Source organism: Mangifera indica, chromosome 19 (assembly GCF_011075055.1).
Source record: "Mangifera indica cultivar Alphonso chromosome 19, CATAS_Mindica_2.1, whole genome shotgun sequence".
In the NCBI taxonomy this organism is placed as follows: Eukaryota; Viridiplantae; Streptophyta; class Magnoliopsida; order Sapindales; family Anacardiaceae; genus Mangifera; species Mangifera indica.
Window position 1 is genome coordinate 8,179,489 of NC_058155.1, and position 21,992 is coordinate 8,201,480.

Below are 21,992 nucleotides of genomic sequence, written 5' to 3' on the forward strand. Positions count from 1 at the left end.
AATGTTCAATATAGTGTGAAGACAAAATCAACCGAGCTATCACTGTTATTCAAGTTCTGAGAATATGCTGCTTTTGTTTGACCATACCGTTCAGGTGTAAAGCTCATATCCATAATTTATGAAGATAAAGAAATATAATACCTCCATAATCTTAAGAATCAAACAGTAGCAGAAAAAATGTTATTAATCAAGAATGGCCAGGAATAGCAGAGACCTTCTCATGGAGAAGCATAATTGTGAGCACACATTGTCGAGCCTTCCAATCACAGTACTGAATATCATACTTAGCTACTTCAAGCGCTTGGTTCACATCCAAAAACTTTCCTTTACATTGAGGGACTTTAGACCTTGGATCCTCCAGATTGAATAGTGTGCTCCATCCATTCTTCTTATCTACTAAGCCACTGTCCCCCACAATTACAGCTAATACCCTGAATCCTCCTTGAACACCTATAAACCCACGCCAATTTTAATATAACTAAACAAAAATGTTATTTCCAGTAACTGCATAGGAATTCTATCATGCTTTCTTTGATAAACTTTAACCACATACAGATTTCTCTTATTATGGTAAACTTTAAGCCAACAAAATTATGAAAAGCTCCTTTCTCTTTTTGATAAATGCATGATTTGCTCAAAAACATATGCAGCACATTTTTTTTTACGCCTTGCAGTAATGCATATAAGTTAATAGAACAAAAGCAAGAGCAAAAGGAGGGATTTATACTCTGTAAATGTTGTGCCACTTCTAAGTCACAATTGAAACAACAATTCAATAAGCTTAACCTTGGTCCATATCAATAAACCACCAAATTAAAAGCACCGAGTAAACCTATCAAGAATTCCAACAAATCTAGCAGCAACCTAGATAAACCTATCATATAAACAAATCAAATTCGAATCATATAGACCACCCAAACTAAGTTCCTCTCCAAACTACCCAGATGAAAAAAAAATTACCAGAAAGCTACAAACAAATAAAAACCCTTATACATCTTTTCAACGATGAACACCTCAAACAAACAGCAAATTCAACTAACAAATCAACCACCAAAACAAAGTTATTCTCCAAAAATAAAAACTACCCATATGAACAAACCAATATAAAAAAACAAAAGCAAAAGCCTTTCTAGTGTTAATCTTGGATGGCCTACACAGCGAGATTGGAAGAGACAGAAAAGCAGCAGTAGCAGCAGTGCTCATGGCGTTTGAACTGTACGCAGAGTGAAGAGGGAGGGAGAGAAAAAAAATGTAACCAAATTTGCTGATAAGAGGCTGGTGTTGGCCGCGATCGCAGTTGGCCTGCCATCGTATGCCACGTGGACAGGCATGGACACTTCGGTGGCACTAGTGTCTTGTTGGACATTCACATACTCTCTTGTAGGATTAGATCCGAATCATGTTTAAACCCGATTTAAATAAATTTAAAATAAACTAATTTTAAATGATTTTAAGTTTAAGTCTATAATTTCAATATTTTCAAACTCAAACTTTGAATTGTTTAGCTCGTTCAACTCATACATTAAAAATTTTAATATAAAATATTATTATTTTGATCGATATGTATTAAAATAATATTATTTTATTAATAAATTTGTTAAAAATTCAAACTCAAATAGAATCAAATTGAGCTCACGCTTGAAACAAATTGAGTTCAAATTTATTTAAATTGAGTTTAAATTTAATTATATGTAAAATGAGTAGAGTTTAAATTAAACTCTATTCAATTTGAATCTAATCCTACCCCTTACGGAGAGAGTACGTCCAAACTTGCGGATCCCAGATATCTGAATTCTTGCCACCTCGGATTATTGGGATATCTTTATCTATCGCTTTGTGGGACTTTGAAAGAAGTTTTTGAGTAGTTTCTTATCCTTACTTAATTTTTTATCAAATTTGGGAATCTCGGCTTTTTAAAACAATGGAAAAGTCATGGTCAAATCATATGTCACAATAATTATCCGGCAACTATGTTAATCTTTACATATCATAAATAAATTTATTTAAATTTAAAATAACTCTGAAGTTGAAGACTGTAAATGGAAACTGAGAGAGGAGTAACCTAAAGTTGAAGTGAGGGTAAACTAAAATTTTTAAAAATTTGGGAGACGGCTGTTTATGAAAAAAATATGAAAACACTAAATGAAAAGAAATTAATATTTTAAAACTAAAATAAAAAAAATTATCACATTTTAAAATTTAATATGATAAATTTTTAATTTTTTAAATATTTTTAATTAAATAATATTTTTATCTTTAATTTTAATAACAAAATTTAATAGATGAGTAAATATTTAAATTTTTATAAGATAGATGATAAAAACTTGAAAAAAGTATAATCTTTAAGTGGGAATAAATCCATTAGCCAAAAAGAATAAACAATGAGAAAGATGACAAATTAGTGAATGTAAACATCTTATGTCACAAATGTCTATCTTATGCAATCCCTCAATTGTGTAAATCAATTGCTTATGATGATTGCATCAATAGTTATTGCATTTAATTTGTATATGCAGTGATTTATTTAAAAACTTTTTCCCACAATTAAATTAACAAAATTTTAAAATAGTTTTTTGCATATTAAATTTATCACTTTCACCCTTTTCCTTCCTCTTTCACTTCCATCTTTTCTTCCTTCCAAGAATAAGAGCGCTGCCGGTGAAAGCGAAGAGATGAAGATCGAAAAACTTGAGAAGTGAAAAGAGAAGCAGCAGCCCACCAATAGTTTAAAAAACAGGGCCAGAGCAAGCAGAGGCCAAGGCAAAAAACTATTTAGGGAGAAATAGAAATTATTTTATTGGCTTGGACTGCAGCCGACGAAGGTTGCTGCTTTCCCCCCCGAGGGCTGAGTCCATGGGATTTTTGGTTACCAATGCTCCAAATAAGTTTGAGCTTTTTTTTTATATTTTTATAATGAGAAAATTTACTTAAATTGGATCCTCTTTTAAGATGGATTGATCACATCAAATAAGTAAAATCCTAATTTTAATGATCAACTTTACAATTACTTTGTTAAAAATCGAGAGTTTAATTTTGAAATATTATTAAAAGAGATTTGACCTTTACTATTTTGTGTTTGGAATCCATCCACTCTTTGGACAAAGTTAATTGCACTTGGCTGATAAGAAGCATAGACAATGCAAAAATATCGGAATAAATATTTTTGCATATATATTAATGTAAAAACATTATGTGTATCTATAATTAATATTAATTTTAGCATTAATAATAATATATCACCATGTAATTAAGTATTATTTTTTTTCATAATTTAAAATTATCTAATAACTCAGTGATTTATTACCATTGATATCTAGTGGTAGACCTAAGATATAATACATAAGGGTTAAAATCGAATAAAAATAAATATATAAATTATTAATTAAGAAATTATGAAATTTAAGAATAAACCGTGTGAAATTTTAAGAATTATTTTGATATTATAATTATATTATACTAGTTATTTTTCAAAACTAAACGAGGTATATTCATTTTTCATACAAAGGGGTTAATTCAAAATTTTCAAATCAATCCGTCTCTATTAATATTCAAATTTATGCTTATTATAATTATATATATATATATATATATATATATATATATATATATGATACAATTAATATCAATTACATTCTAACATATAAACAAATCATGTATCCTTCACTTATGAATTAACCAGTTTGATCTTTATTTTTAATTAAAAAAATTATATAGTCAAAACAATATTGATTAGACACAATTTCGATTAGATTGTATTTGAAATGGTTCGATTTAACTTGAATAAGATCTAAGATGGCGAAATTTGGCTTGAATTGCATTTTGATCAAATTTCACCATGTCATGTGTTGCTTGCTTAGTTCTCACCATATGATAACAAAAAATTAAAAAAAAAAAAATTGATGTGGCATGGTAATAATGGACAGAGTGAAAAAGATAAGAATATTTCAAAACAATATACATAAGGCTTGCGATCCGACCCTATATACTTAGGACCAAGCCTTTTTTTTCAATTTTTTTTTTAAATAATCTTTTATATCATAATTATTATTTTATTTATTTATTAATTTTTGAATAAATTATGTAAAATATCAGGTTGGGTTGGACTGGGCTAAAATTTTGTGAACTATTTGACATGTGTACATAAAATAAATAAATCCATTTAAATTCAAAATCATAGATAAAACCTAAAATAGAGAATTGGGATGGGAGGGGTCTTTTCCTCCAAAAATTTATATATAAAATAAAGAAAGAGATAAACAGAGAAACTATTTAGAAAGAAATAGAAATTGTTTTATCTGCTTGGCAACTATTACCAATTCGTTAGTCGGCCTTTAAGAGGATTTGTTCTTGTGGCTGGAAGTTGGCTTCCCAGAAGCTGCCCATATTTCTAACCAAGTTTACTTACCAGCTCTTCAGAAGCCTATTGATTATACATTAGTGCTTCCTCTGGTTTCCACAGCCCCCTGAGGGCTAAGTCCACGGGATTTTTGGTTACCCACACTCCAAACAAACTTATTTTTTTCTTCAGTAAATCGTTTTTTAGAGCAGACTGATTATACCAAATAAGTGAAATCTTGATTCTAGTGATTAATTTCACAATCATGATATCATATAAATCAAGAGTTTACTCTTGAAATACTCTCTGACGGAATTTGAACCTTTGCTGGAATCCACTCCTTGGAAGAAATTAATTGCACTTGATGGATGGATACATGTGGAGTTTATCACCTATACCTCACGCCCAAGAAGCATGGATAATGCAGAAGCACTGAAACAGATATGAACCATATTTCTAAAAAAATATAGAAAACGTAAATGTTAAAAAGTGTAAATATTAATTATACGGGAATTTATTAAATTATTATTATTTAATTTTAATAAGTTTATTTTAAAAAATTAGAATTAGCCAAAGTTACCAGGCAATGACTGTCCAGTATCTTTTCCATGTCCTGAACAAGGACTGACAGCAGAATAGGGGACTTTTTGTAAAAAATATATATATATACACACAATTTAGTTGGTTCAAAAATATATTTCCACTTGCCAAAGTTTGATAGAAACTATTTCTCACTTTGGCAGAACTATATTTCCACAGTTTGGATAATTTTGGTACTAATAATAATATATTATTATATAACTAAATATTATTTTTTTATAATTTAAAATAATCTAATAATTTGATAATTCTTCATCATTAATATTTATTATAATTGTATATAAATTTATTTTTACAATATATATATTACGGTTAATAACAACTTAGGAATCAATTTCCTTCACCAACTTAGGAATTAGCCACCTAGATTTTTATCTTTAATTGAAAAAAAAAAAAGAAATAAAATAAATAACCAAATCAATATTGATTTGGTGCGATCTTCGCTAAATTACATTTGAAAAGGTATGATTTGACCTAAATAGTATCTAAGATGGTGAAAATTGACTTGAATTGCAGCATCCTATTTGCCCAATTCTCACCCTATGATAATAAAAAGTAAAATAAAAAATTAACATGTCATATTAATAATAGACAAAGTAAAAGAGATAAAAATGGAACTACAATGCCATTTGATACGGATTAATAAAAGAAAAATGTTATGTATATATATTTTTGAGAATATAAATAGATATACATATAATATGTTATTATTTGATTAAGTGTTATTTTATCTTTAATTTAAAATCATTTAATCATACAATAATATATCATACATATATATATCCATTTACGTTCACAAAAGTGTGTATCTATACGAACAACTAGTTAATAGCTGTATACAAACAATGTTATAATTAACCGTAATATTTTAGTATAACACCCTAGAAGAAGACTTACTTTAGTCAATGCCCAAGTCTTTCTATGTAAATAATACCACGTTATTAGCCACCTTAAACAGGACTGATTTAGTGCAATTTGATTTGTAAAAGTGGATAACAGAAGCTGATATATGTATAATTAACAATGATCACTATATTAGAACATTTTATATTCTAAAAGAACAAGAAGAAACCATCCAAGAAGAAATACAATCACTCACCTAATTCAGCCGGCCGGGTTCCCCACTTTACATTATAAAAAGGAAAGTTAAATGAAATGGGGACAAAAAACTGAAGTGTCAGGAAATGATGCTTTCCACTAAGCCAATTAAATAAATTAGGGCAGTGAGAGTGGGATTATAACGGTCAAAGGATTATTTTTTATTTAAGTTTTATCTGAATTTTAAAAATATATTTATGACACATAAAAAATTTAAATATTTATTTATAAATATAAGAATATAAAATCGTTATTTAATAATAATATTAAAAAATATATCATTTTATCTCATTTTTTCTTTCAGGTTTTAAAAATTAACATTTCACTTCTATACTTGAATTTTGAAAAGTGATTTCATCCATTGGCGATCAACAAACGTGTTGCTAGACTATCATCGTTTTTAGATGACTTTATCTTATTTGTTCATCATTGGGCCACCATTCATCAAAGAAAGTGGTCAGATTTTAGGTTTGGTATCCTAGCGGGGAAAAATAAAATTTTCAAAACTTAATTTGTAAAAAAATTATTAGTTTCTCAAATTAAAAGAGAAAAATGAAATATAATTTTAATTATTTTATTATTATTAGTAAATAATTATTTTATCTCTTAATCTTAATAAAAAATTTATGAATGTATCTTAACAGATTAAAACTATGATAAGTATTTAAATTTTTTATTTATCGTGAATATATATTTATCATTTCATCAAAATTTGGATGGAAAATAGTCTTTTGGCCGATTATAATAATAGGTTTTTTGCTTTGAAGAAATCAATTGAGGCGGTGGGAATACTTGATAAATAGGCCTCCCACCCCGCACACTTTACATAACCTTTCGTATATAAGGTTGGAAGATATTTTGGGGGTGTTTTGAGTTTTGTGAGAAAAGTGATTTCCGTCACTTCAATATATTATATTTCCATCTTTCATATTTCAATTCTTCTTTAAATTTATTGTATAATATACATATCATGTTATTAGTATAATTTACTCAGATATATTTCAATACTACTAATATTTAAATTATATTGTTTATATGTTTGTTAAATACAAATTGTGAATGTTTAAATTATATAATTGTTCTCTTTGTAAAATGTAAAGATGAATATTTTAAATATATTATTATCGCTTTTATAAATTACAAATCATGAATGTATAAATCACATCATTTTGTTTCACTTACTAAATGCAACTCATAAATGTTTAAATTATGTCATTGTCTAGTTTATAAAATACAAATATGAATATTTTAATTATGTTATTATTCTATCATGGTGCGATTTGATTTAAATAGAATCTAAGATGGTGAAAATTTGCGTGAATTGTATCATTCCAAATGTAATTTTAATGGAATTTTATCATATCATGAGCTATTTGGGGAGTTCCTGCCATATGATTAGTAAAAAAAAAAAACCTAGTGGGAACAACAATGTTATTAAGCACAATAATTTAGCATAACAAATTAGGAGAAGACTCAGTTTGAGTCAATGCCTAAGTCTTTTTTAACTAAATAACACCGCATTATTGGCCACCTCAAACAGGACTGATTTAGTGCAATTGATTTATAAGAATGGATGTCAAAAAGTTGTTATATAGAATTATGAATGATCACTATTATAAAACATTTTATTTTCTAAAAGAAAAAGAATAGTTTAAACATGAATAAAAGAAGAAAAACAAACATTCACCTAATTCAGGCGGCCGGTTCCCCACTTTTCATTTATAAAATAGAAAGTTAAATGAAATGGGGACTAAAAACTATTTAATACATTTTTATTATATATTTTTCTTAATCATTTATTATTCTAAGTTGTAATTTAAAAATAATTAGTAATTTAATTTGAAAATGATTATATTAAAATTAATAATTTATTTTATAAAACGATCACAAAAAGTTAAGTTCTATATTATTTTAATCCAACTTGGCTATAAAAGTTATTATTAGCCACCTAATGCAGTATTATTATTTTAATACAACTTGGTTTGGAAAAGTGGGAGACTGATACTCATGTATATAATTAACAACAACCCACCTGCCAGCAGAATAATATAAAATGTGATCTCTTCAAATTTAGTTTAGGAGATAAAATTTAGTTTTTTAAATTTAGGAGGAAAATAAAATTATATTTAAATTTATTTTTAATATTAAATATAAAATAATAATTTTATTTTTAAAATTAAGAGATTTAAACTGTTATAGGTTAATAAATAAAATTTTTTAAATTAATAAAGAAACTTTAAGGGTTCAACATAATTTGGATGGAAAATAGTCGTTTAGCCTTTTTTTTTTTTTAATTAAAATCCAAGAAGCATGCTATGTCGTGCAAGCTTCCGTGGCCCCCGGATTTTTTTTTTTTTTAACTCAAAGCATCTCTTCGGAATATCCAAATCATCAAGGCTCCGTCATTCAAAATTGCCAAGGTTTTAAAAACAGATTAATAATCGAATTGGTGTCTCGTTGGGTCATGGTTAGATTGATTTAATTAATTAATTTAATTTGTTATCAAATTATTATAAATTTTTTAAATAATATTAATTATTTATTTAATATATTTTTTAAACATAAATCATATAAAATTCATTAAAAATAATTTTATATAATTATTAATAGTAATCAAATATGTCTATTTATTTGAAAATAAATTTCAATTTAGTAAAATAAAATAACTCAAATAATAATAATAATAATAAAAGAACAATTCATACTCTTTCACGTAGATAAAAAAGATTAAAGATTTCTTTTTCTCATTCTTTGACTGTAGGACTACACTCTTTCTCGTCTGCAGTCAAACACTCTGAATATTTGTTGGGTCAGTCTGTCTCAAACAGGAAATAAGTCATCACAGCTCTCTGGTTCTCCAATACAACTCTCAGTAAGATAGCGATTCAGGTGCATTTGTTCTAAGCCTTCCATAATCCTGAAGTTCAGCTCTCTGGTTTTTTAATTATTTCTTTTTCAGTCTCATAATTTTCTAGTATTTAATTAGCTTTGCTTTAATTGTTATTCCTCCTATTTCTATCATTTATCTGTTTGCTGGAAACTAGATTTTTTATCGTTCAGCTTTTTCTGTTATATATTTGCTTACCTAGAGTTACTTCTTTAAACCCCAAAAAAAAAAAAGCCTTTTTCCCCATTTTAATTATCCAAAAATTACTCTCCTGCAGTTACTTGTTTTCTGTATTTTTCCCTTTTCTTCTCTGTTTCCTTAAAGCCTTTTGTCTCATATATTCAGCTTTAAACCAAAAATCACAAAAAAATCCAAAAAAAAAAAAAAAGTCCGTTTTGTATCTTATTGTTAAAAAAAAAAAACCCTTGTCCTCAGTTAGGTTTTGGTCTTATTTTTTCTCTTCTGTCTTGTTTTAATTATCCAAGAATTAATCCTTAAGTTCTCTGGTCGGTAGATTTTGTTCATTGAGAGTTTGTCAGTGGCTTTACTTCTTTAAACCAAAAAGAAGGAAAAGATAAAAAGTAAATTGCAAGAAATACGTAATGGCTGAACTGGCTACTGCTACTGCTGTTGTTTCCAAAGCAGCAGAGACAGTTACAGAGACAGTGTGTGAATTCGGTTGTCGGCAGATTAACTATGTGTTTAAGTACCAGAGCTACATGAAGAAGCTGAAGGAGCAAGTTAAGGACCTCGAAATTAGAAGAGAAGATGTGAAAGAAGATGTAGAAATGGCTGAAAGACAAGGTGAACAGATTTATAATGAAGTTACCGAGTGGCTGAAGAGTGTGGAAGAGTTCATGGAACGGATAGCAAAGCTCATTGATGTTGAAGGTAAAGCAAAGAAGCGCTGTTTCAAAGGGTTGTGTCCTGATTTGATTAAACGTTACAAGCTCAGCAAAGAAGCAGAGGAGGTCGCGGAGGTGTGTGTCAAGGTCTTGGAAAAAGGAAAATTCAGTAGAATTTCACACCCGACCCTTCTACGGAGGACGGAATCCATATTCGTTGGTAAGGAGTATGAACACTTTGACTCTAGAGAGTCAAATTTCCAGGATCTTATGGATGCATTGAAAGATTCTACTGTTAATATGATTGGCGTGCACGGGATGGGTGGTGTGGGTAAAAGCACACTGGTCAAAAAAGTTGCTTGGAAAGCCAAGGAAGATAAGATATTTGATGAGGTGGTTATTGCTGAGGTAACACAAACTCCAGATCTTAAACAAATTCAAGCCGAGATTGCTGGTCAATTGGGCATGGTATTTAAGGACCAGGAAAGTCTATCTGGAAGAGCTGATCAATTACGCCACAGGTTAAAGATTTCCAAAAGAATCCTTGTAATAGTAGATAATATCTGGGAGAAGCTTGACCTGAAGAAGGTTGGAATTCCTTTAAGCTATGATGATAAAGGTAGCATCCCGCAAGACAGGATAGAAAGCAATAATGAGCAAGAGCGTTGTGCAATATTGTTAACAGCTAGAACATTAGCTGTCTTAAATAAAATGAATACTCAGAAGAATATATCAGTTGAGCCTTTAGCCGGTGATGATGCAAGAAGTTTGTTTGGGAAAATCGTTGGTGATTTATCAGAAAAATGTGGTATAGCAGCAGAAATAGTAGAAAAATGTGCGGGCTTACCACTTGCAATTACAACAATTGCAAATGCTTTGAAAGGTAAAAGTAATTATGTCTGGAAGGATGCCCTACATCAGTTAAAAAGTTATAATCATAGATGCATTCCAGAAATGGATAACACTTTATACTCAACTATTGAATTGAGCTACAAATTGTTGAACAGTGAAGAAGCCAAATCGCTACTTCTACTTTGTGCTCTAGATAATGATACCCATGTCGCTAACTTCTTGTTTAGAGGTATGGGGTTGGGTTTGTTTGAAAATGTTTACTCAATTAATGATGGAAGGAATAGAATAAAGTCGCTAATTGATTATCTCGGAGATTCGTGTTTGTTGTTGAAAGGTAACGATAGAGAGATGGTCAAAATGCATGATGTCGTTCATACTGTTGTTGTATCAATTGCCAAAGAGAAATGTATGTTTGATATTCGAGATGTTGAGGGCATTGAAGAGGTGTTGATGAACAGAATGTACAAAGATTCGATTGCAATTTCTCTGTCCATTAGAGACATTCATGAGCTTCCTGAAAGGGTAGAGTGTCCAAAACTAAAGTTGTTTACTTACTATATTAAAAAAGATCTTTGTTTACAAATCCCAGATCATTTTTTCGAAGGAATGAAAGAACTCAGAGTACTAGAATTGGGAGGAGTTCATTTATTGCCACCACCACCATCATTTGTTTGCCTAACAAACGTTAAAAGATTGTATCTCTGGAATTGCTCTTTGGGAGATATAACAATTTTGGGGGAACTAAGGAAATTAGAGACTCTTGAATTTCTAAGTTGTGATTTTGAACAGTTGCCTGAAAGATTTAAACAACTGACTGGACTTAAGTTATTACAATTGAGAGATTGTCCAAAGCTTAAAGTAATCCCACCAAATGTGATAGCCAGCTTGTATCGATTAGAAGAGCTCTATATAAATAATAGCTTTGATCGATGGGAAGTTGAAGGACAAAATAATGCTAGTCTTGCAGAGTTGAAGGAATTGCCTCAATTGAACACTTTATGCATACATATTCCGAATGTGCAGATCATACAGCAAGACTTTATTCCAGTGAACTTAGAAAAGTATAAAGTACATATTGGAGATGTATGGGACTGGTCTTATGAATATGAAACCTCGAGAACTTTGAGGCTAAAGTTCAATGGAAGCAGTCATATGAGGTATGGGATCAAAATTTTGATGGAGAAAGCAAAATATCTCTATCTAGATCAGCTGGATGGTGTTAAGGATATACTTTGGGAACTTGACAGAGAAGGTTTCCCAGAATTAAAGCATCTCTCTGTACGAAATAGTTCTGAAATTTTGTATATTGTCAACTCGATGGAGTGCATTCATTCTGATGATGCCTTTCCAATCTTAGAATCAATGTTTCTTATTAATCTAAGTCATATGGAGAAGATATGTTGTGGCCTAGATAATACAATGTCTTTTAGCCAATTAAGAATACTAAAAGTAGCTGATTGTGACAAGTTGAGGTATCTCTTCTCATCCTCCATGGCCAAAAACATACTGCTGCTACAAGAAATTGATGTGGCTAATTGCAAGACGCTAAAGGAGATTTTTGGTGAAGAAAGTGAAGACCATGCTGATGAAAACAAAAAGTTTCGTAAGATTGAGTTTAAACAATTACACTCCACGGTACTACAAGACCTACCGCAGTTCATAAGTTTTGGCTTGGAGGTATGTATCTCCTTGTCTTTTTTTATTTTTTTTCATTTATTTTCTTTAATATATAAGTGTTTATGGAGGAATAATATTTGTGTCTACAGGTTGTGTTACCAAGATTGGAGAACTTGAAACTGTCCTCAATTAAAATTGAGAACATATGGGTTAATCTACTCCAACCAATGTCTTCCTATCTTCAGTGCTTAAAAAGCTTAACAGTGGAAGAGTGTAACGGTTTGAAGTTTCTGTTTTCATCTTCTATGGTCAAAAGTTTTGTGCAACTCCAAAAGCTTGTGATATGCAACTGTAAGTCAATGGAAGCAGTAATTTTTGAGTCAGAAGGATTAGAAGGAGCAGATAAGATACTTCAAATGAATTTTCCTAAACTATTCTACTTGAAGCTACAAGGGCTTCCAAAACTCACAAGATTTGGTGTTGGAAATCCAGTTCAACTCCCTTCCCTGAATGAACTTCACATTGAGAGTTGCTCTAGTTTAAAGACATTCTTCCCCAATTCTTTGAGTGTGGAAGTGAGCTTCGAGAACATTCTTGCTACTAACATAGAGCCCCTGTTTGACGAAAAGGTGAACTAATTTCTTATTGAAATTTTCCTGGCCTGTTAGCATCAAATTTTTAACATTCTTTATAACTATTATTGATACCATTATATGCATTTAATTACCAAAAATTGTCTTAAAACTGTTATTGTAATTGTAATTGTCATTATCAGTATAATTATTATTACATTCATTGTCTTTTTTTTTGTAGGCCGATTTGCCAGGCCTGGAGAAGCTGATACTCTTACACTTGGGTAAGTTGCAGTTGATATGGCACAACCAACTCCATGGAGATTCTTTTTGCAAATTAAAAGAAGTGAGAGTTGAATTCTGTGAAAATTTGGTGACTATCGTTCCATCTAATCATACTCAAGAACTTCTTACCTTTCAGAATTTAGAAACATTAACTGTTGAGAACTGTTGGAATATAAAAAGTTTGTTTCCAGTTTCCATAGCTACTAGCCTTTTGCAACTCAAAAAACTTGTGCTATTCTCTTGCGGTTTGGAGGAAATTGTTGCCAAGGGGGAAGTAGGTGGGGCACCTAGATTTTTGTTTCCGCAATTAACGAGGCTCAGACTTGAGAATTTACCAGAGCTCAAACATTTCTACATGGGGTCCTTTACAGCAGAGTTGTCAATGCTACAGGAATTGTTTGTGTACCGATGCAAGAAGTTCAAAGTCTATGCTTTAGATGTAGAGAGCCAACCTGCCCTATGTTCATTTGAAAAGGTATGACTTCTCCTATTGCCACTAGAAACTGCATATTTCTCTATTAAAGCAGATGGATATTCTCCCTAGTATATTTTCATTTTATAGCTTTTCAAATTGTTTCAGCTGCTTATGATTTCATATGAAGTAACTAATGAAACAGACTGCACTGCTTATTGTTCACATGTTTTTACTTTCAACGATTTTCAGGTCATACCCAATTTGGAAACATTGGGTTTAAATCCTGATAACGTAACATCCTTATGTCTTGATCGTATTCCCGCTAGAAGCTTTTGGAAACTTAAATTTCTTGGGTTGGGTTGCTTTGATGATGATTCAATCAGATTTCAGTTTGATCTCCTTCAAAAATTGCACAATTTGGAAGAACTTGGTCTATATGATTGTACTTTCCAAGAACTACTCCCATATGAAGGATATACAAGGAAACAAAATTTCCAGTTGGAAACATTTCTCCAAAATCTTCGAACTCTGAGTGTATTGAGATGTCATTGTTTGACATATTTAATGTCGTCCTCACTCATCTGCTTCAAGAACATTAAAAATTTGGAAGTTAATTGTTGTAATGGACTAGTAAATATATTGTCATGCTCAGCGGCAACAACTCTTGTCCATCTTGCAACAATCTCAATAAGACAATGTGAATTAGTGACAAAGTTTATAGCAACTGAAGTAGATACAACAAAAGAGGAGATTGTTTTTAGTCAACTTAAAGTTCTAGAGCTTCATTGTTTAAAAAGCCTCACATGCTTCTGCTCTGCCAATTACGCATTCCGATTCCCATGCTTAGAACAAGTAATTGTGAGTCAATGCCCTAATATGAAGACTTTTTCTCAAGGAGGTTTAAGCACACCAAAATTAAACAAGGTGCAACTAACAAAGAAGATCAAGATAGAGTCTTTTTGGAAGGATGATCTTAATTCCACTATCCAACATATGTTTACAAATATGGTATTTATTCACAAATTCTTTTTACAAACGTTTAAAATTTTAGGGGACCTTTATATTAATTCATACTTTAAGCTTAAAATACCTTTTTTTTCTTTTACACTTTGGTCTCTTTTAACAAGTGCTTACCCGATATTTTGTATTTGGTAGGTCGGTTTCGACAACATGGAGGATCTGAAACTCTCCAAATTCCCTGAATTACAAGAGAAAATTTGGAAATCTGAAGTTCCATACGGCTTATTTTATAATTTAAAGTCGCTGGTTTTAGACACATTTTTGGAATCATCAAGTGCAATTCCATTTCGTGTGTTAAGCGACTTAAAAAATCTTGAAACACTGGAAGTAAGAAGTTGTGATTTGCTGACACAAGTGTTTGATACAGGAAGACCTCTAAATGTTGATGGACATACTTCAAAGAGAGGTCATCAAGATGTTCCGAACTTGAACAATTTGAAGTCTCTTAAAGTGCATGATTGTAATGGATTGAGATATATATTTACACTGTCCATCATCCTAGGCCTTGTTCAGCTTCAAGACATAGAAGTCAAAAACTGTGATTTGGTAGAAGAAATCATCAGGAAAGAAGGAGAAAATGAAACAGAGATTGATAAAATTGTTATCCCCGACCTGAAGTCCATTTGTCTTGAGTCATTGCCAAACTTGACAAGATTCTGTTCAGGAATTAATGGTTTGGCCTGTCCGTCGTTGAAAACTATTAGAGTAGCCAGATGTCCAGAGATTGAGACATTCGTTTTTGTTGATATGATGCACCAATCAGACCATATTGCACCTCTCTTCTGTGAAAAGGTTTGTTTATTTAAAACTCTTTTTCTCACAATATTTTTTTTTTGCATTTTATTATCCTTTGTATTATTACTGTTATCCACGCTAATTAGAAATTCACTTGTTAAGTGTGCATAGTTAAAAGTGATATGTTTTTTAATTTTAATTTATTTTAATTTGTAGGTTGCTTTTCCAAGATTGGAGGAGATGATACTCTTACACTTGGGTAAGTTGCAGTTGATATGGCACAACCAACTCCATGGAGATTCTTTTTGCACATTAAAAGAAGTGAGAATTGAATTCTGTGAAAATTTGATGACTATTGTTCCACCTAATAGTAGTCAAGGACCTCTTACCTTTCAGAATCTAGAAATATTAACTGTTAAAAACTGTTGGAATTTAAAAAGTCTGTTTCCAGTTTCCATGGCTACTAGTTTTTTGCAACTCAAAACCCTTGAGCTATTCTCTTGTGGTTTGGAGGTAATTGTTGGTGAGCAGGAAGTGGGTGGGACCCCAAAATTTTTGTTTCCTCAATTAACGAGGCTCAAACTTGACAATTTACCAGAGCTCAAACATTTCTACATGGGGTCCTATACAACAGGGTGGCCAATACTTACGGAATTGCTTGTGTACGATTGTAAGAAGATACAAGTATATGCTTTGGATGGAGAGAGCCAACCTGCACTATTTTCGTTTGAAAAGGTATGACTTCTCCTTTTGCCACTAAAAACTGTAGCATAGTCATTAAGTTTAATTTGTATAAGTTTTTCATTTCTCTTTAAATCAGTAGAGTGGAAATTTGTCATGTTTACAATCGCATTGCAAAATTATATTTATTTAAAGCATATATATAGGATATTATGCCTTGTAATTTTTCATTTCATAGTTTTTCAAATTGTTAATTTCAGGCACTTATGGAACAGATTGCTGCTTGTTGGTCACTTGTATTTACTTGTTCATTAATTTTCAGGTTATACCCAATTTGAAAACATTGGGTTTAAATGCTGATAACGTAACATCCTTATGTCACGATCATATTCGAGCTAGGAGCTTTGGGAAACTTAAATTTCTTGGACTGGATAGCTTTGATGATTATTCAGTAGAATTTCAGTTTGACCTCCTTCAAAAATTGCACAATTTGGAAACACTTGGTCTATATGATTGTACATTCCAAGAACTACTCCCATATGAAGGATATGCAAAAAAACAAAGTTCCCAAATGGAAACATTTCTCCAAAATCTTCAAACTTTGAGAGTATGGAAATGTCATCATTTGGCATATTTGATGCCATCCTCAGTCACCTGCTTCAAAAACATTAAGAATTTGAAAGTCTATCGTTGTAATGGATTGAAAAATATATTGTCATGCTCAGCGGCAACAACTCTTGTCCATCTTACAACAATCTCAGTAAAAGAATGTTTGTCAATGACAAAGGTTATAGCTACTGAGGTAGATTCCATGGAAGAGGAGATTGTTCTTAGCCAGCTAAAAAAGTTGAAGCTTCATTGTTTAAATAGTCTCACATGCTTCTGTTCTGCCAATTATGTATTCCGATTCCCATCCTTAGAAAAAATAATTGTGACTCAATGCCCCAATATGAAGACTTTTTCTCAAGGAGGTTTAAGCACACCAAAATTAAACAAGGTGCAACCAACTAAGAAGATCAAGGCAAAGCCTTTCTGGAAGGATGACCTTAATTCCACTATCCAACATATGCATACAAATATGGTATTTATTCACAAATTCTTTTTACAAACGTTTAAAATTTTAGGGACCTATGTATTAATTCATACTTTAAGCTTAAAATACGTTTTTTTTCTTTTACACTTTGGTCCCTTTTAACAAGTGCTTACCTGATATTCCGTATTTGGTAGGTCGGTTTCGGCGACATGGAGGATCTGAAACTCTCTGAATTCCCTGAATTAAGAGAGAAAATTTGGAAATCTGAAGTTCCAGACGACTTATTTTATAATTTAAAGTCGCTGGTTTTGGACACATTTTTGGAATCATCAAGTGCAATTCCATCTCGTGTGTTAAGCGACTTAAAAAATCTTGAAACACTGGAAGTAAGAAATTGTGATTCACTGACACAAGTGTTTGATACAGGAAGACCTCTAAATGTTGATGGACATACTTTAAAGGGAAGTCATCAAGATGTTCTGAACTTGAACAATTTGAAGTCTCTTAAAGTGCATGATTGTAATGGATTGAGATATATATTTACACCTTCCATCATCCTAGGCCTTGTTCAGCTCCAAGACATAGAAGTCAAAAACTGTGTTTTGGTAGAAGAAATCATCAGGAAAGAAGGAGAAAATGAAGCAGAGATTGATAAAATTGTTATCCCCCAACTGAAGTCCATTAGTCTTGAGTCATTGTTAAACTTGACAAGATTCTGTTCAGGAATTAATGGTTTGGCTTGTCCGTCGTTGAAAACTATTAGATTAGCCAGATGTCCAGAGATTGAGACATTCGTTTTTGCTGATATGATGCACCAAGCAGACCCTATTGTACCTCTCTTCTGTGAAAAGGTTTGTTTATTTAAAACTCTTCTTCTCAGAATTTTTTTTTTGCATTTTATTATCCTTTGTATTTGGTATATTATTACTGTTATTTACTCTAATTAGAAATTCGCTTATTATGTGTGCATAGTTGAAAGTGATATTTCTTTTTTATTTTTTAATTTATTTTAATTTGCAGGTTGCTTTTCCAAGGTTGGAGGAGATGATACTCTTACACTTGGGTAAGTTGCAGTTGATATGGCACAACAAACTCCATGGAGATTCTTTTTGCAAATTAAAAGATATGAGAGTTGAATTCTGTGAAAATTTGGTGACTATTGTTCCATCTGATAGTACTCAAGGACTTCTTAACTTTCAGAGTTTAGAAACATTAACCATTGAGAACTGTTGGAATATAAAAAGTCTGTTACCAGTTTCTGTAGCTACTAGTCTTCTGCAACTAAAAAAAGTTACAGTAAACTCTTGTGGTCTGGAGGAAATTGTTGCCAAGCAAGAAGTAGATGGGACTCCAAGATTTTTGTTTCCTCAATTAACTATGCTCAAACTAGAGAATTTACCAGAGCTCAAACATTTCTACTTGGGGTCACATACAACAGAGTGGCCACTGCTAAAGGAGTTGTATGTGTATGATTGTAACAAGATCAAAGTATATACTTTGGATGGAGAGAGCCCACCTGCCCTATTTTCGTTTGAAAAGGTATGGCTTCTCTTATTGCCACTAAAAACTGCGGCATAGTCAGAAAGTTTTTCTTTTCTCTTTCAAAGTAGATGGATATTCTCCCTAGTATATTTTCATTTATGGCTTTTCAAACTGTTTCAGTCGCTTATGATTTCATATAAAAGTAACTTATGAAGCAGACTGCTGCTTGTTGGTCACATGTTTTTACTTGTTCATCTACTTTCAGGTCCTACCCCTTTTGGAATCACTGGGTTTAAATGCGGATAATGTAAAATCCATATTCGTGAATTGTATTCCAGCAAATAGCTTTGGAAACCTTAAATTTCTTCATGTGGCTAGCATTGATGATGATTCAGCAGAATTTCAGTTTGGTCTTCTTCAAAAATTGCAGAATCTGGAATCACTGGATGTATGTAATTGTACTTTCCAAGAACTACTCCCATACGAAGGATATGCAAGGAAGCAAGATTCCCAAGTGGAAACATTTTTCCAAAATCTTCAAACTCTAAGAGTAAAGAGTTGTCATCGTTTGACATATTTGATGTCATCCTCATACATTTGGTTCAAAAGCATAAAGCATTTGGAAGTCTACAATTGTAATGGATTGGCAAAAATATTAGCATGCTCAATAGCAAGAATTTTTGTCCAAATCACAACAATCAAAATTAGAGAATGCGAGTTAATGACAGAAGTTATAGCAACTGAGTCTGAGATAGAGACAACTGAAGAGGAGATTATTTTCAGTCAATTGAAAACGTTGGAGCTTCATTGTTTGAAAAGTATCACATGCTTTAGCTCTGCTAATTTCGCTTTCCAATTCCCATGCTTAGAACAAGTGATTGTGAGTCAATGCCCCAATTTGAAGATTTTTTCTAAAGGAGGTTTAAGCACACCAAGACTAAAGAAGGTACAACTAACAGAGAATATTGATGCAAAATATTTTTGGAAGGGTGACCTGAATTCGACTATCCAACACATATGTGGGACTTGTGTGTCTTAAACTTTTACTTGAAGGGCATAACCGCAATTCAATAAAGTGGGGTTAATATGTCATTCCCTGGTAGGGTAAAAAATAGTCATTAGGTGGCTTAGATATTTTACTGTCCTTGAGCATAAAAAACCAGGGTTATTTGAGTCGGCGGAATTCGATATATTGAGTGTGTGTCTCAAACGGTTTGAGGGTAAGTCTTTCTAGCTTTAATGGCAGTCTTGTAATATTGCAAATAAGTTATGTGCATTCTTGGTTATGTGTTTTTTTAACAAAGATATAAAAGTAACGTTTTACACTAGTTATTTTGCTTTTTGTGCATTTCATAAGTTTTTCTCTTTTGAGTTTAGTCTTTTGGTTGTTTGTCTCAATGTTGTTAGGGTTTTGTTTGGTTTCTCGATTTGTCAATTATGGTTTGTCTGGTGAGAAATTTGTGACTTCTCTTTACTGGTTCTTTAGTTTATTAATCTTGTTAATTTGAATGAATTATCATATAAATTTTGTACGTGGATATTATATTAGTAGACTGACTAGAAGAACATTTTTATCTTGGATGTAAGATTTCATTTATGAAATCCGAATCAAGTAAATATTGTTGTGTTTTTATTCTTGTTATTATCTTGTTAATAATGTCTAATTTGGTAAATCTGGTGCTAAAATTTCATCAAGATAGAATTCTATCAATTGTTTATTTACTCTTTTCTATTAGGGTTTGTTGTATCGTGGGAAAACGTTCTATTTTCTTATATTGTAAGTTATAATATTTTGCTTTTCTAGTATATTCGATTGAAAGATCTCTATTTTGGATGTAGGATTTCGTTTAAGAAATTTGAATTGGGTAAATATCCTTTGTGCAATATTTATTTATGCATTTAATAATTTCTTACATGTTATAGTTACTGAAATCCGAATATGTTGATCCTTAAAGAAATCAACAAATGGTATCAAACCCTATTTCTTTTTTTTTCAATATTCTGTTTTTTTTTTGTAACCGAGGATCCTGCTCGTATTGGTTGGATGGGTGAACTTAGTGTATAGTAAACTGCCTACAATCACTATATCAGTTAAGTTAAGGTTTTACAAGCATAGGAAAAATTCGAATTTATGTCTTCTCCTTGAAAATTTGTTATTTTCTTTATTGTCGCAGTTTCTTTGCTTTTAGAAAAGAACAAATATATTATTATGACTCAAACAGTAGGCCAAACAAGCATTAATATCGAAAGATTTGATGGGAAATGTGACTTTAATATGTCAAGAAATAAAATTCATGTTGTCTTGGTTCACCAAAGGTGTGCCAGGGCTCTAGGTGGTATAAAGGCTCTTTCATATGACATGTGATATGTCTTCTCCTGATAGATTAAGGGACTTGAAATTGCCTACTTACTCAATGTTTTCACATTCATGTGTTCATTTATGTTATTTTGTAAGTAAAAGATGAATAATAAAATTATGTGTATAATTTTGTACATAAACAATGATGTGTCATCATATAATTAGATATTATTTTATCTTTAATTTTTAACTATCAAATTATATGATGACACATCATTATTTATGTATAAAAGTTATGCATAAAATTCTACACAAAGATGAGTGATGCAAGTCTATCAGTTGTGAGGATGCATGAGGAGGGACTAGTGATTGTCATGCTTCAATTCATGTTATGTTAATCAGTTTCGGACAACGTTACATATTTTCAGATTGTGCACATTTTTATGATGCTATAGATTTCATTATATTATATTATATTATAAATATTCATTTATATATAAATTTTTAAATAAAATATATTACATTTAATTATTAAATTAATTAAAAATTAAACATGATAAGCATTTTGACATAAATATATCTATATAGATACAGAAATAAACTTAAGTACACAAATTTAATAAAAAATAAATAAAACCAGATATTTATATTTGTGGAGAATTTTACATTTACTTGAATATGTAGACTCATGCAAGAGGAATTGAAAGTCAAGCAAGAAGAAATAAAGAGCTCGCCTGTGATCTTATGATGCCCCCACCACCTCTCTACACCAACTTCCTGATCAAATGAAGTAGGATTTTTTATTATAAATTAAGTATACGTTAGGTTTGGATAATCTTTTACCACAAAAAAAAAAAATTATAAAAATAGATTACTTAAAAAATTATTAGATATAAATTATTGATATGTTTGATAAAAATTAGTATATATAAATAATTATTATATTTGATTTTATGTAATAAAAAGAATAATAAGTTATTATTTTACTTAAATATTTTTAAGTATAATTATTTTGATGTTATTTGTTATATTAATTGAAAATGATGGTGTTTTTATCCTAAAAATTAACAAATTTAGATAAAATTATAATAAAATTAATATTATTTTGATAATGAGAATATTTTCTATATTACATGTTATATCATCATTAGTAATATTTGATTAATAAAATATTTTATTATCAAGCAAAACAAATAAAATAAAATAATAATAAAATATAAATTACTAAAACAATT

The 21,992-nt window shown here is 30.7% G+C and overlaps 2 protein-coding genes across 6 annotated transcripts in view; one reads left to right on the forward strand and one right to left on the reverse strand.

Moving 5' to 3' along the window:
• LOC123203307 (chlorophyllide a oxygenase, chloroplastic-like) overlaps nt 1–1,386 on the reverse strand; it is a 57,569-nt gene extending 56,183 nt beyond the window's left edge. For all 5 annotated transcript variants that reach the window (XM_044619629.1, XR_006499274.1, XR_006499273.1 and 2 more), the window contains exons 1-2: nt 1,155–1,386; nt 215–450 (exon numbers count right to left, since the gene is read on the reverse strand). In XM_044619629.1, the coding sequence (XP_044475564.1) occupies nt 215–450; nt 1,155–1,203 (285 nt within the window). In that variant the 5' untranslated portion in view covers nt 1,204–1,386. The remainder of the gene's footprint in view (nt 1–214; nt 451–1,154) is intronic.
• A 7,413-nt stretch (nt 1,387–8,799) lies between these two features.
• Nucleotides 8,800–19,786, forward strand: LOC123203297. Its single transcript, XM_044619617.1, has 10 exons — nt 8,800–12,295; nt 12,385–12,864; nt 13,049–13,567; nt 13,757–14,515; nt 14,663–15,319; nt 15,479–15,997; nt 16,266–17,024; nt 17,171–17,827; nt 17,997–18,515; nt 18,724–19,786. Exons 1-10 carry the CDS (start codon nt 9,524–9,526, stop codon nt 19,495–19,497), a joined length of 8,415 nt encoding a protein of 2,804 aa, XP_044475552.1. The 5' UTR covers nt 8,800–9,523; the 3' UTR covers nt 19,498–19,786.
• The last annotated feature ends 2,206 nt before the right edge of the window (nt 19,787–21,992 follow it).

Coding starts and splice junctions, on each gene's coding strand:
- LOC123203297 (XM_044619617.1), top strand. CDS start 9,524: ATGGCTGAACTGGCTACTGCTACTGCTGTTGTTTCCAAAGCAGCAGAG. Junction 13,568..13,756: donor CCCTATGTTCATTTGAAAAG/GTATGACTTCTC, acceptor AACGATTTTCAG/GTCATACCCAATTTGGAAAC. Junction 15,320..15,478: donor CACCTCTCTTCTGTGAAAAG/GTTTGTTTATTT, acceptor TTTAATTTGTAG/GTTGCTTTTCCAAGATTGGA.